At 35.6% G+C, this 15490-nt stretch overlaps 1 protein-coding gene and 1 pseudogene across 2 annotated transcripts; one reads left to right on the forward strand and one right to left on the reverse strand.

Moving 5' to 3' along the window:
• The first annotated feature begins 5444 nt into the window (after positions 1-5444).
• LOC105828506 lies at positions 5445-9344 on the forward strand (annotated as a pseudogene).
• A 981-nt stretch (positions 9345-10325) lies between these two features.
• Positions 10326-15454, reverse strand: LOC118648749 (protein Shroom2-like). Of its 2 annotated transcripts, none has more exons than XM_036295155.1 (3): positions 14612-15454; positions 13942-14208; positions 10326-13207 (listed from the first exon to the last, which is right to left on the reverse strand). In XM_036295155.1, exons 1-3 carry the CDS (start codon positions 14675-14677, stop codon positions 12956-12958), a joined length of 585 nt encoding a protein of 194 aa, XP_036151048.1. In that variant the 5' UTR covers positions 14678-15454; the 3' UTR covers positions 10326-12955. The 2 variants fall into 2 exon arrangements, with proteins under 2 accessions (XP_036151048.1, XP_036151047.1); XM_036295154.1 differs by having other exon boundaries at positions 14628-15442.
• Between the last annotated feature and the right edge of the window lie 36 nt (positions 15455-15490).

Raw genomic sequence — 15490 nt, forward strand, 5'->3', positions numbered from 1 at the left:
GACAACGCGCTGTCCTTGGGCCTCACTCGAGAAATTACTGTTGCAATCGTACGCTAGATTTGAGTACAAAATAATTGGAAAAATAACGCTCTGATAGTTAAAATAACGCGCTCAAAAAGAACGTTACGCTCGCGGGATACTCTGATTTCTGGTAGTCCGGGCAGATCGTTTCTATAGGCGAGAGATTCTCAAGGTGCTTAAGGATGCGGGGTGATAGTTTCTTAAATGAATAAAAAGACGATACATTTGCTAATGACTTCTTACAGAGATTTCAGACACTTCAATAAATTGTGGCTCTGACACACGTGAGTCCACGCAGATCTGTCCACAAGGCGAGAAAGACGAGAATTGACCCTAATCTGAGGACGAGAATTAGCCTACCTTCCGGTTTATTAGAGATCTTTCTTTTAAGGTCCGTCAACAAGTAGAGGCTTTCCGTTGTTCAGATGATGAGACAGGCTCAGCCGGAGGTTCGAATCTTCTTAACCAGTCCTTGACCAGGAACGGCAGGTAGTTACTTTCTTTCGTGAAATGAGTCTCGTTCGTAATTGCAGTCAGGGAGTTGTTGTGATGTAACTTGTTTATCGTACTACGCGAAATACACATCGATAACGGACTTTCGAATATGAGAGAACGCGTCAGATTCTATACAAAGAGAGTGTCTACTGTATTCGCATCCGATCGCGCTTCGCTCTGTATAGTGTATAGCATTCGCGCAACCGTTGCTCGAGAGCTTTAGTCGAAGAAGACCGACGCGATAGAAGTAGCCGAAAGACTGACGCAATGTATGCCGAATTTTCATATATAGCGACCGCTGTTCCCACCAAATTTTTACTGCTTTTCTGAATAGTTGATTGGCCACAAGGATGTCGTGTGTATTGATCTAAGCGACGTCCTACCGCCAGTGAAAAAGCAGTGAAAGGGCCAAAGAATTTTGTACCTACGTGCAGGAATGTCTTTTGTTAGGCTGAGATAACGTTTAAGAAGCGCATCCGTTTCCAATTATGCATGTCCGAACTGGCACGCACTCGTCAAGACTTCGAAATTTCTAAAAAATCAATACTTGGACAAACGAAGGATTACTCGAATGCGTAGTTCGTTAGGTCATTCGATTTGGTCACGAAATCTCTCTTGTAATAGAAGCTATTTTCTTAACATATACATAATTAATTTTATTATTACTTTAATATTTTTATCAATTATTTATCAATAATTTGAAAGTTAGATATTTTCTTTTTGTTCAATATAGTCAAAATGATTATAAATTAATCAAATAGAAAACTATGAATTTTTCTTACAAAATAAATCTATTAACGAACATTTATAGATATATGATGCATTGTGAAAAGAATAAATATAAAAAATCTTTAGAGATTTATATTATTGTTTACAACTATTTTATGTTTTATAACAAAATACGTATCTCGTTAACTTGTTTTGCCTTGTGTTTATAGATACTTCTATTTCAACCAGTTATAGTAAAACGTTCAAGCTATTTGAACGCGGAATCAATGCGCTGAATAGTCTCTAATCACTGCATGTTACGCGCGTTTGTATCGGAAACCGTTTGATGATTGCTAGCTCGAGTCGAAGGCACCTATAGTTACGATCGCGCCAAGAAACGAGCGTCCCGGATTACGAAATTGGTAACCGGGCTCATATTCCGGAGATCGGTCGTTGAATCGCAGCCAGAAATCGGAGAGAAAAAACTAAATTCGAGACACTGGTTTTGAATCATCCAGCAGGGCATTTTGCTCTCTTCTCTACTTCTAACTCTTTCTCGTTTACCATTTCCTCTCTATCTTTTCTCTATTCCTCCACGTTTCACTTCCGCCTCCTCTCGCCAACGCACATATTCCTCTCTCTTCTGTGTCATTCCCTTTCGCCGCTTCTGTCCGCCTCCCTCGCGGAACGATAAATTTTCTAGACTTAATCCCGGTCTATGCGCAACCACGAGCACGACCGCGACCACGAGCATCGACCGCTTCCGGTTCCATGGTGCGTATATGCACGTATCGCACGCCAAGCGTGGAAATGCGGCTTGTACTGGCTTCATGCGCCCTTGTTTACCGGTCTGACGACATATTTACGAGAGCTCGGGCCCCTCGATCCAATCTCGATATTCGGTACAACTCTCTTCGTCGCCTTCGTCGCCCTCGACGTATATCTCGCACACGTCTATTTCACGTCGCCTCCGCGGGACAAAACTTATCAGACGCTTTCGTCACTTTCTCCTTTCGCTGTTCCTCCGCCTGTCTTCCTTCCCTCTTCTTATTTCCTTATTTCTCGCTTCGTTTCATTCGTGAACCGTACGCTGACGTCCCGTCGGAGTAAGCGAATTATTAAGAGCGTACAACACTACGTGAACCCATTCATTGTTTTCCACGTAGCTGGATTTATCGTCCTGGCGGGCGTCTCGTTCAAACCCCCTGCCAGCGACGTAGACCAGTTTAGGGCGGATCTCTTGGCGTATGCGTTTGTGTACCCGTATTCTGAACGTAAGCACGATACACGCTCCCGAATTAACTCGGTTTTAAGCGAATAATCGATCGACTATGCTTTCCGGCTTGGGTTCAAGGTAAGAAAGCTGAAGTAATGAAGACGCAAGCTACCTCGATTCTCCCGTTCTTGTGATATATATCATTCTTCGTGTTCCACTAGCTCTAATGCTTGTATAAAAAACGGATATATCTTTACTAAGAGTTACTAAATTTTAATTCTTGTAGAGTGCTTTCCGATTATGTCAGGTTGTAGATTACCCTATTATCTGATATAACATAATTAGAGGCTCTCTCTTTCTCTCTCTCTCTCTCTCTCCTCTCTCCTCTCTCTCTCTCTCTCTCTCTCCTCTTTCTCTCTCTAAACTTTTTCTCTTTCTCTCATTTTAATATATAATGTAAATATAATTCTTCCAAGTTATAAAGTTAGGATTTAATTAAAAATTATATAAAATTCCATGACCAATTTCGCAGTACTACATTTATCGTGGTCTATTTACTAAATCATATTTTGCATAATTTGTTAGATAACAAATAGATATTTGCACATTATACATTTATGGCCAAAATTAATATGTGCCAATTTTTGGTACCCTTATATCCGATTTTGTATAAAAGTTATTTAAATAAAAGAAAAGTTACAACGATCATTGAACGAAAAGAGGAAAAGAAAGAAGGAAATGATGAAAAGAAAGAGACCATAATATCTCGAGAGTCATCATCGAGAGTGGAAAAAAAGTTAAGCCATATCGGAACTTTATTATGACGTCATAAAAGGGGTAGGCTGCAAGATCGTCGCCCTTCGTTCGTCATTCGGTTCACGACCCGACGTTGGTCACGAACGTATTCGACCCTCTTCAGATTATGCGATAGCGAGGGAGTTAACGTGTCACGTGTCGAATTTACGTATGATTCACATCAAATCTTCTGGCCGCTTTCAAAAATTGTCATACGAGACAGGATTTTAAGATGTGCAGATTGTTAAAATTACATTTATCTTGCGCACGTATTTTCCTATCCGCGCTTCACTTTCTGCCACAAAGCACCGTGTAATGGTCTCCAGCATTGCAATCAACATTTTAATCAACCCTCTGTGCCCGTCATATTAATTGTTAATCGAATGTATAATAATTAAGATATTGTTAGCAATCAACGTGATGTAATAACGCGGGTAGATCGGCAAGACTGATACATGGTATCGAATGTTTGATAGAAAATATCAAATTGGATGATAATTAGAAGATACATATTTCTCTTAATAAATAACAAAGGGTTTTTATAATGTAATGTAGATAGAAAAACTTATCCGATTGATAAGTGTTAATGTTGGCACAAGGATGCGATTAGCCCTCAGTTCCTACATAATTCATTGCTGTAATTATGATGCTTGAACGGTGAAGGCCCGAAATTGACAGGACAATAGACAACGCCGGGGACGTTACGAAACAACGGAACCGCGATTCAACGATCAAGTCCACGTCGCTGCTTCCCAAATTTCAGGTTGCAATTACAGCACCGGCGGCCGGCATTGATCTGGGTACATCTATTCTGCGTCATTGGGATATTTCGTCATGGCAAGGTGGAGATTATCGCTAATGGTCAAGAGAATCGCATTACAGAGATTAAACGGTCACTTTTAGGCCTGTTTCTATCAATGTAGATTACTTTAATATCTGTTTAACTTGTTATCTTATTCTAGTTCTAAGAATTAGAAAAAGAAAGAATTAAACCGAGATTAAAGTTAATCTATGTTGATAGAAACGGATCTTACAGAGATTAGATAGTTAATCGAAGGTAGTAAAGAATTTAACCATAAATGTTATTAACGTGAGCTTACTTTTATGAGTTTTTTTAGTATAGATTTGTGTTGCTAGGTTTGTCCCCGATTTATGTCTTTTGCATGAGCATACTATTTCGATAGAATTCGCACGATTAGTCCACGTCGCAACAACCGCGAATAAAATTTTAACAGTAGCACCGAGATCAAGCGATTTGGCAAGGTTGCTGGTGAGCGCGTAGTTTACTCAATGTATCCGTTGTTTTTGCTCCTGTTTCTGCTCGCAGCTGCGGTATTTCACTATTGTTAGAACAAGGGAAGAAGGGTATTGCCGGAACTACCGCCGAAGTCGGTAATGCGCTCGTTTCGGCGCCGCCAAATCGACTCGCTGCTTCGAAATCTACTATCGCTCGTATACGGTCTTAGGATACGGCTAGCCCGCCGTAACAGACCGTGTTTATGATGCTGATAATAGCTGCAACCGCTTCCTTTCAGAGTGGTTGTCTTAGCTGAACTCACGTCCGCCTCCAATTAGGACTACATCTCGACACAATTTAGTCAATCAAAACGGTACGATAAAACCATATATTTAATCCCGAAAGAAAATATAACAAAGAGAAAAAGAGAGAGACGAGATTTTATCTTCAGTCTCTATCTAGAATTTAATTGGTTTTAATTCTTATTTTATTAATATTGAATAAATCGAATCCGTTTAATAACATTACGGAGAATAATTTTTTATTATAACTCCATATATAGAAATGTTTCTTTATTGTTGTGCGCGATATTGTAATTTTACTTATATATTAAAATTAAGCGATTAATAATATAATATGGATTATAAATGCAAAAAAAATCCACGAAATACTAAAAATTTATACGATTTCAAAACTCGTCGATGCAATTGATGTGAAGGATTAGTCCTTCGCAGTCAAAGAGAGTGACTAAAAATTCAACTGTAATATAAAGTGAGCGTATTAACTATGTATATAAATGGCAGGAAAAATCCCATTTTGATGTAAGCGTTTAATGAAAGAGGAAAAAACCCGTGAAGAATCGAGTCGATCGTAGTGACTAAGCACGTTTCTTCCTTCATAAGTTTTATCCTGGTGAATGTTTTTCATCCTGGTACCGCGCACCATTAATTACTCGTTGCGTATTATTACAAGGCCAAAGCGAAATCTTTCTTCCCCGAAGAGATCCCCTCGATGGTTTTGACCAAGATGAAGGAAACTGCGGAAGCTTACTTGGGCACGACTATTACGAACGCCTTGATCACGGCGCCTAGCGTACTTCAACGACTCTCAACGTCAGACTACGAAGGACGCGGGCACTATCGCCGCTCCGAATATCCTGAGGATCATTAACAAGCCGACAAGCAGCTGCCATCGCTTATCGGCTCGACAAAAAGGGTCGCGTTGAAAGGAACATTCTGATCTTCGATCTCAACGGTGATACTTTCAACATATCGAAACTGATGTGGCATGTTTGAAATAAGCTTGTGTTCCTAACGTGGATACATCGATAAGAAAATAATTCGCATAATCCATTGTGTAAACATATTTTTAAAGATGGAAATTAAATTGCTGTTGCGTAAAACATTTATATTAAATAATTACACTAGCATTGGAATAATTTACCATTTAATTTCAATGAGATATGTATATTACAAACTATATTTTTAAAATTTTTAATTTTGCACGTAAAACAATATAATTTATTTTATTTCGACAATAATTTTTAAAAATCAAAAATATAATTTTGTTAAGTAAAAGATTCCAATGAGATGTGTGTGTATATGTGTGTAATAAAGCTTATTACATCTCATAGATAAACCTTTGCCAAAGGTTAAAATAACAATCGGCGATACTCATTTGATAACCGATCACACATTTTATGTACACAAGAATTTGTGAGAAAATACAAGAAGGATCTGATGAAGAGCTATGTTTTCTCGGTTGAATATTGCTTGGAGTGTGCCAAAAGGACTCTGTTCTCTTCTACGTCAGTCAGTCTTGAAACATTTACTTTACTAGATAACATTGGTTTTTACACTTTGACCGTAGACATCTATTTCAAGAAAGTAAACGAGGATCTCTTTACAAACATTCTGAAATCTGTAGAGAAGATGCTATATGACGCTAAATTGGATAAGGCTAAGATTCATGATATAGTTTTTGTTGATAGATTAACGAAGATACGCTCTAAAGTTTCTACAAGTTTAAAGCTAATCTCATATATGTCATCGCTTCGCTAACCGAGGCGTGTATTTCAAAGACGTTCTACCGTTAAAATAGCTCGCCGTTTAATTAGGCAAATTAACATTTGTTGACTCAATTTCCTGTGATAAAAGCCAAGATAATGCTAAGTGTTTACGTTCGGTGACAAAACACATTAAAATGCGATTCAATTTCCCCGCGCTGCCATCCACCTCGGCGCGGAGAAAAGTCGTAATGGTGGCACACGTAGAGAAAACACGAGGGTTGTCCCCAAGTATTTGTTACGGTATTAATGAACTAGATGACAAAATCAACAGACACTCCTGCTATTCCCATCGCAACTGTAGAAACGATATTTTCCGTTAGTTAGTAATATTCCGTGAGAATTTGACAGAACCAATCTTCGGCCATTTTCTTAGGATTACTTAAAAGATATGGAATTAAATAAATCTATAAACTTGAATAAGAGATTGTTGCGGCGGGGCAGTTTAAAGTGCTAGTATACAAGACTACTGGTAAATCTTATAGGTCCGCTAGGTCATACAGAATCTTCTCTCTCTCTTTCTCTCTCTCTCTCTCTCTCTCTCTCTCTCTCTCTCTCTCTCTTTCTTTCTCACACTGCAGAGCGGAGTATGTCCGCTTGGTCTTAGCCTTTTGTCACATTATACTTATCTATTTTTGTATGTTCTCTCAACTTTACAATGCTTCGATTTCTGTTCCTGTCATCTCACTATTATATTCAGCTTTATTTTATTTTATTTTATTAAGTTATTTTTTATTATTATTTTTTTTTTAATTTATAGCTTTAAAGTTTTAATATTAAGATTTGGAGGTGAAGCTAATATACTGCTTAAAAGTTTATTTTTGTTCAAGTAAATGCATGTATATATGATGAATGTATAAGTATAATTCAGCATCGATGTATGTATAAGGTGAAGAAAAATGATTTGATTATATAGTCCTTGACTTTAGTTTAGTGTAATGCGCCGTGAAAGCGACAATTAAATCACAGTGTGTTATCCAAACATAAACAGCCAAATTATATATTCTGAATTATACATTCTCTAATCATCACACATGTGTATACATTTACTTGAACAAAACTCAACTTCAAAGTAGTATGTTAGAAGACTTAGTTGTGCCCATTGATACTTTTTATCAAGAAAGTGTGGACAATAACATATTTTAATTTCAGCGAAATCTAACTGAAAGCCATTTTCCATATAAAATGTGCGAAGTCTTTTGATAAAATAGAATTTTTAATAGAAAGAGGCAGTCGAAATACTAGACAATATAAAGCTCTCCATTTGTATATGAACTTGAGTATTTTTATAAGTTGAACAAATAAGTTGAATATTTATTCTTTTTTAAATTTAATTTATAATTTATTGAACTTTGTAATAAATATAAGTTTACAAGTTAGAAGAATAGAGAGATATATATTAAACATATATCTCTAGTCACACACGGATTACATAAATCTTCTGCAAAGACACCGTTATCCACAAAATTATATTTCCACATAATTATATATCCACAAAAAAGCAAATTTCTTTCAAGATTTAATCTTTAAAGTAAATATTACATTTTATTATAATTAATTTATGCTATATAATTGGTTAATATATTAAGATTATGAAATATAAGTATTGAAAAATAAAATGTAAAAAAAATAATACATAACTATATATTTAATTAAATTACACTTTAGATATATATTTAGTCATTTTTATTGGCATTATTTTTTTCCAAAGTTGTTTCACTTTCTTCACAAGACTTACTGCAACATGTCCTTTACCGCGGTGGGCTGCTTTAATGATCACCGATCAGTAATTAAAAGAAAAGCCTCCAGGGCTCAAAAGGCTAATAAACGTTTCCGACGATGAACATCGAAGATAAGAAAACAATCCAACGAGGCAATAGACCCCGGAATGGATTGTACCGAGATGCGAGTATTGCTAAAAAAAAAAAGAAAGAATTCTTGAGCGAGAATGTATAGGTTGGCTCAAAGGATAAGAACGGCGGCAAAGGGCGATTCTCATGTCCCGAGATTCCTTTTCTGTCCGTTGCCATCGACGCACGAATCGGAAGGGACTCTATTGGAATTGTTAGACCGTTCGGATAAGCATCCGGATGCTAGTCGGCGCACGGAACAAAATCGCAAAAGAGAACGAAAGGAATCGAAAGCAGACGGTCGGCCCAGTTAAAAGGAGGAGAAACCAAGCGAAAAAGAATGCTGTGTTTTTTCCTATAAAATTTATTTTTGCCTTCAGGCTTCAACATCGACACCAACGGCATCCTGAATATCTCGAAGAAAAATAAAAAAACAAGAAGAACGAAGTAATGATTACCAATGACAAGGAACGCCTCAGCAGAGAAGACATCGAGCGAATGAAGGTGAACGAAGCGGAAAGATATCACACCGAGAAACAAAGGGAAAGAGTCGCGGTTAAGAACAAACTCAAGTCACATTACTTTAGCATGAAAAGTACGGTGGAAGAAAGGGTCAATGAGAAGATATCGGAAGCTGATCGAAAGAGTATTGTCAAGAAGTGTAACGAGATTATCAAGTGGATAGACAATATTCCAGCGACGGAAGCGACGGAAAAGGAATCGAGAAAGTACTCATGTATTTTTTATTCAATTCTGCATATCTACTATAATGGTATGGGCGAACGAAGAGCGGTTAATGCATTCGTATTTTGTTAGATCCTTCTCAATTTTTATTAAAATAAAATTATTTCGATAAAAAAATAGACTATTGAAATAGCTTTAAAACATCTATATTAAAAAAAAAACATTTTTAACTAAATTATTTTTATGATCTTGATAATAAATGTAATAATTTTGAAAATATCTATTTTACTTAACATTATGTAAATATATATTATATATTGTTATAATTATCTAGAAAATGAAGAAGAAAGAAAAAATGAGGATATTAATTATAATAAATTTTTAAATAATTTTGTATATTTTCTTGTAACATATTATATGATTATAGATTTAAAGATATGTACATTTTTTTCTAAGAATTCGAATACTTTAATGAAAATAATTATTTTATTTATATATTTTTTAATCTTACATCTTGTTGGAGTGAATTGAGAGACATCACGTAAATACATTTTGAAATTGTTAGTATTTTTGTGTGATGATAGTTATCTATGTATTACCTACCATCACCAAAGAATACCAGAGTTCCTACATTCACCACTATAGGTAATGAAAAAAAAATCGTCAAAATGTTTTATTGTCTCATGTTACATCATAAATTTAATAATCTTTAAGAATGTAATCCTATTATAAAAAGTTTTATGAAACACTTGTTTTATAAAACAGTGCATCAGAATTTTGAAATTAAGTAAACTGCTGTTGGTAACATTAGCGATCCGAATAAATGATTATATGTATATTCGTAGAGCTATAATGGAAGTAGAGATCATTAAATAATAACATAATGATTTTGATTATCAAATATCTCTGATAATGACACTATTTTAAAATTGTAGCTATAATTTAATATTTACTAAAAATACTATTTTCTCTTTTATTTATAGTAAAAGTTTGCTGTAACTTTGGGGTTAAAAAAGATTATAAATTAAATTCATAAAAGAAAATACCAAGATAAATGAACTTTTATAATATTTATTAGCTTAATTGTTTTGGCTTTTTACTTATTGTTAGCAAAATTTGTCAAAAGCACATTAGTATACAATAAATTTTTTAAATTTTATAAATATAGAACTAGTGATCTTAGTACATAAAAACATAAAAAAACTAAAAATACAAGAGATGATGGTGAAGTGACGGTAAAAAGTATTAATTTCATTTGAATTTCAACATGTTATTTATTGCAAGCGAGCTTGAGAAATGTAATTATCATAATGATTTCGTAGTACATTTGTATGGGATAATATTGTCAGATTAACAACGACCTAGCATTGTCGCTTACAGGTGACACGCGAATGTATATGTATAATCATTATGTTGCCTTCGCATCACATTAAAATTATATGTGGTAATATGTACACAGCGAGAACGTTAAATATTAATGTCTTTAGCTAAAGTAATAGCTTATGAATTAATGGAACGTTTTTTCTCGTAAAAAATAGATATCCAGAGCACCATGTTTCCATTAATTTGTTATGTACAACAGCTGCGCCTTATTCATGGCGGGAGGGGAGTATAGATGACAATCGCATTCGATGATATTTTCGCAGCCACGTGATGTCTTGCTGCGCGCAAACATATTATAACGGTGACTGCTACTTTCGAGATTAACGGCAAGATTGCAGTATCTATCGTCGCAGCCGATTCGCGAACGTCAAGAAACAAACAAGGAACAGAAACTGACTATTACGCCGCAAAATTTTATGCCCTGTACTCAGTCTTTCTCATGCACAATTATTATCATCGCGGCCGTCTGAGTCCCGGCTTGTGACGCGCTATCTCTGGCGTCGTGCTGCCTGTGATCCGAGTTATATGTCATCTGAGATCAAGCGCGTTTGCTTTGCGAATGGAATTCGCAAAGAGGATTTATAATGCACAAAATTGAACAAAATCGGAACATTTTTTGTTTAAGTCGTAATCCTTATAGAGATACGATTCGAATGGATTCCATCTCGATATCCATGGGTCCTCAGTAAGTGTTTCATTACCAAGCCCAAAGATTCTCGGAGATCCACCTTTCGGTGTAATTTCGCTTGTGGTCTCTTCTCCGCCCTCGATAGAGTAGCGATAAGCGGGGAGGAAGTATTAAAAATCGGTATAAAAAGAAACGCGTGATTTACAAACGGGGACGTAAAACGGGACAGAGAAAAGAAAACGAAATAAAAATTTATCGAAGTGACCGTGGCATAAAATTTCTCGCTGGACCACCAAGGAGGCTCGAATATGATGCGCGATTCCGCGGTATTTTCGAGAGTCCTTAGTGGGATTGTAAGAGTAAATAAGATCACAAGCGTCAGAGGTCCTCGAGGACCTCCGGAGGTTAGAACGATATGTAAAGTAGTATTCGTTGTTTATGTGTACGTGTATGTATGTATGTACGTGTAATTATGAAATATGTGTGTCAGAGTGTAAATTATATATATGCACTTACAATATATTTATTATATACACATGTAAAATGTTGCTTCGGTTGTCTGCATCGCTTTAGTTGTTTAAACGCCGCGCATTTGTTTAAACAGAACATCAACTTACTCTCATATCACACATCATATATAAAAAGGTATCATGAGTACAGAATCGATTCGTGATCAACGAATTGTAATTAGGTAATGTAAATTCTTGAATTTTCATCGAAAATGCTCGGCGTTTTTTTAATAAAGAGTTTTTTAAAATGAGAAATTGTCAGCATCTTCGAGCATCCATCAGTCGCGTACGTAAGCAAATATCATTCCAGATTTATACTGCACGGCGTTACCGACGCATTTCTAAATACAACTCGCGCATGAAAATACACACACACACACATACATATATCTATGGGAAATATAGATATATTTAGGAAATATATTAAAATTTTGATTTCATTAATTTTCAAATACGTTCCACGCAAAATAATTATTAGCATCGATCGACACGTACACGAAAATAATACATATATATATATGATTTACATATATATATATCACTAGCCGTATTACTTCTTGCGTAATGTTATTATTTTCAATCGACCATTCTTATTGTTCGCTTACGCATATTCTGGTTTTTTTTTATTGAAGACTGCGCATTACTCCTTGTATTAATATTTACAAATTTCTGCAATTGATGATATCGTTCTTTAGCGCGTAATTTCCTTCAAAAAGAAATTTGAGGAATAATCTTTATTTTCTTATATCGTAGCGTGATTGTTTTCAGCATGTTACACAATGTGTAAGCGATGCATTGTTTTTCCTCTGTGGATTATCGGAGAAACATGACAAAATCGATGCAAGCTTATCAAAGACTAGGCACTTAAGATTTCGGGATCACACTTGGATTATGAAGATATTCAATTTGTTTTTCAAATATAAAGGAAATTTTACGTCTTTAATTTTTACAATTATTTTGATCATGCATTAAGTCGATTTTGTAATCTCAAAGATATTTATACGGGATATTATTTCGTATCCCACTTCTCGATATTGTTTTTAATTGAATTTTTTAAATAATGTTTAATTAATCGCAGATAAATTTGAAATAATTTAAGAGAAATTTCTAAAAAAATAATTTTTATATTGTTTAAAAAGGTATATGTAAATGTATACTGATTCATTTAGATTACAAATCGTATATATATCTTTCTATATTTGTTTCACTTTTATGTGTTCCCGTAACTTTTCACCCCTATTAACTTATACCTTCGAGTCATTTTGACTTATTATACGAAACATACAATTGTTCACGCCTGGAAATGCAACCGTTATTTACGAATCGGTTTCATAATAACTTAGCATGTAAGTCCCTCGTTACGACTAGTCAATTGCCTCTTTTAACGCAGCTAATTGCTCCTCGCCAAGCTTCACCTTGTCCTGTATCTCGCGACCGTCCACTATCAGCTTCGCCTTCATGTTGATGAAATGCTGGTAGTCGGCAAATTCCTCTTCATTCAGGTATTTTGCCAAGATCGCTGACATATTATCGCTACGTTTGTCGATATTATTTTTCAAAACCTTCGCTTCTTCTAATTGATCCATTAGCTTGTCCCGTTTACTCTCTAAAATTTTCTGCACAGAAAATAACAAAATTAATATAAATAAAAATTTATACAATAATAAGAATTATATATTAAATCGAATGTGATTAAAACAAGAAGTAAGAAGTACAATTTTTCAGTCAAAACAGATCTTTGTAGTTTTATATAAATTATTAAATATATTTTTCAATTCTGAATTGCATGCCGATATGATTGTCGGATTTAAAATGCAATTATAAATTGAAACGGAAGATAATATTTTAAATTTATTTAATGATAAAATTTAATAATTATGCTACAAGTAATGATTTTTTCAGCATGTTGCACGATGTGTAAGCGATTGTTTTTTTTTCTTAAAATAATTGTAAAGAATTTATAACGAAAAGTATCACACATATTCCAGAAATAATATTTATAAAACAAATACAAAAATAAAAATGTATAAATGTGTATTTGTACGTCATTAAAAAATTCAATGTTTAAAATTTACAATATATTAATATTAAAATAGATATATATAAATATCTATAACAGATAACACTACTATTAAATTTTTTAAAAATCGTTATTGTTCTCGTAACTAAATTTATACATTTGTTTTTAATTACATGTTTCGCATCCGATAATTTGATTTGGTGTATCTCTATTAATTTTAAAATATTTATATTGAATTGTGATCTACTACATCCTACGTATGATTACTTTTAATTGGTAAAGGAAAAGCGTTTGCAAGCTTGCCCAGAAAATAAGAAATTTCATACTTACTCTCTCTCCGTGGTCGGCCGGCATTCCATAAAGGGCGTTCTCAGCGCGAGCCAACCTGCCGCTGAGGCCAAGAAGAAGGCTCGTAATCTTACCGACTTCCTCTACGTGATTCCGATACTTGGACGTTTCCGGTGGACGAGCCACAGCGGAAACGCGAGCGGCGACTCGCGCACCCAGAGTCTCATTCATCTCACCTTCCTCCTTTACGGCCTCCTGCTCGGCCCTGAGAACCTCTAGCTTCCTGTCAAGGCGCATCACCAGCTCCTCCTAAAAAATTATTCATAGTTTTAAAAATACACGCAGTTAATACGATACTGAGAACGCCTGTATTTGTTCATTGCTGCTAGATTCGTTTTTCCTAGACCAAGAAAATACGAGAATATCTCATAGAGATGAGGTAATGATTTGCTATGCGAACAACTAGTTAGGTAACAGTCCAGCCTTAAAGATATATGATAAGTAGAAATTCCAAAGCGCTGTAATTGCATTTTACATAAGACCAGATTGTACTCGAAGGCTAGATGAAACGCTACTTATTATCATCTTATCTCCGCGTAATCATTATTATCCCGCCGCCTAGCATACCGATCAAATTTAGTCGCAGGCAACCGTAGAGTTAATTATAACACATCCCACAAACGCGTTTAATTATGCTCCAATTTAGTAATACTCCGATGGAATAGTACCTTTTTCTGCCTAAGGTCAAGGCTGTTCGTTGGTACAACCGCCGGCGCATCCTCTTGATGTGTTAATCCCTCCGCCGTGACGTCCCGCGAGTATCTCGTCAAGAACCTCGCCTTTCCCTCGGATGTCGTGAAATAAGCCGATGTGAGGGACAGGGGACTGGTAGAATCGGCCGACAGTGGCGTGACGGGAGCTGAAGGTATCGTTTCGTGCCTGAAAAGAATTTATTACGATGATTACACCTCCGGTTGGTTAATGCGGACTAAACCGGACCGTCTTTCTCTCTGTCTCTCTCACGGCATTTATGCAGAGATATTCCTATAATTGTCATCGTTGTGAGAGGGCAAGGAATTGCGTCAATGAACGTGAGTCACGATTGAATTAATCCCCACGTTTCCGAGCCGAGACAGGGGGAAATAGAATGATTTGTGAGTGGATGCAGAGGAATCCGTTTTGCGGCGTAGAATTCGCGGCGTTTATTTTCGTCATCAACATCCATGATGAGTAATAAAGCCATGCATGATATCGAATAGATACTCAAGTTTATGAATATTAGACAGGAAACGTTCAATGGCACGTTGGTCCGGCCTAATCCATAATCCGACTGATTGTTATCAGTTAAACGACAGCATGCGTGATCTTCTATATCTAGACGAGTCTATAAAAGAGGAGAAAGTCATAAGAGAGCAAAGTGAGTTCGTATCGGATCGCGCATTATTAAAAGAAAAATTGTTCAATTGTGCGATTTGCTGAGTGTTACATTCAAGATCAGTTGAAATATCGTGGCTAAGAAGCGGAAGCGGATTCCAATGTAATTATCTCTTCAATCATTACTCGCATGTATATGCGGGCCACGTTTGTACGA

The sequence above is a fragment of the Monomorium pharaonis genome, unplaced genomic scaffold, assembly GCF_013373865.1.
Source record: "Monomorium pharaonis isolate MP-MQ-018 unplaced genomic scaffold, ASM1337386v2 scaffold_645, whole genome shotgun sequence".
NCBI lineage: Eukaryota > Metazoa > Arthropoda > Insecta > Hymenoptera > Formicidae > Monomorium > Monomorium pharaonis.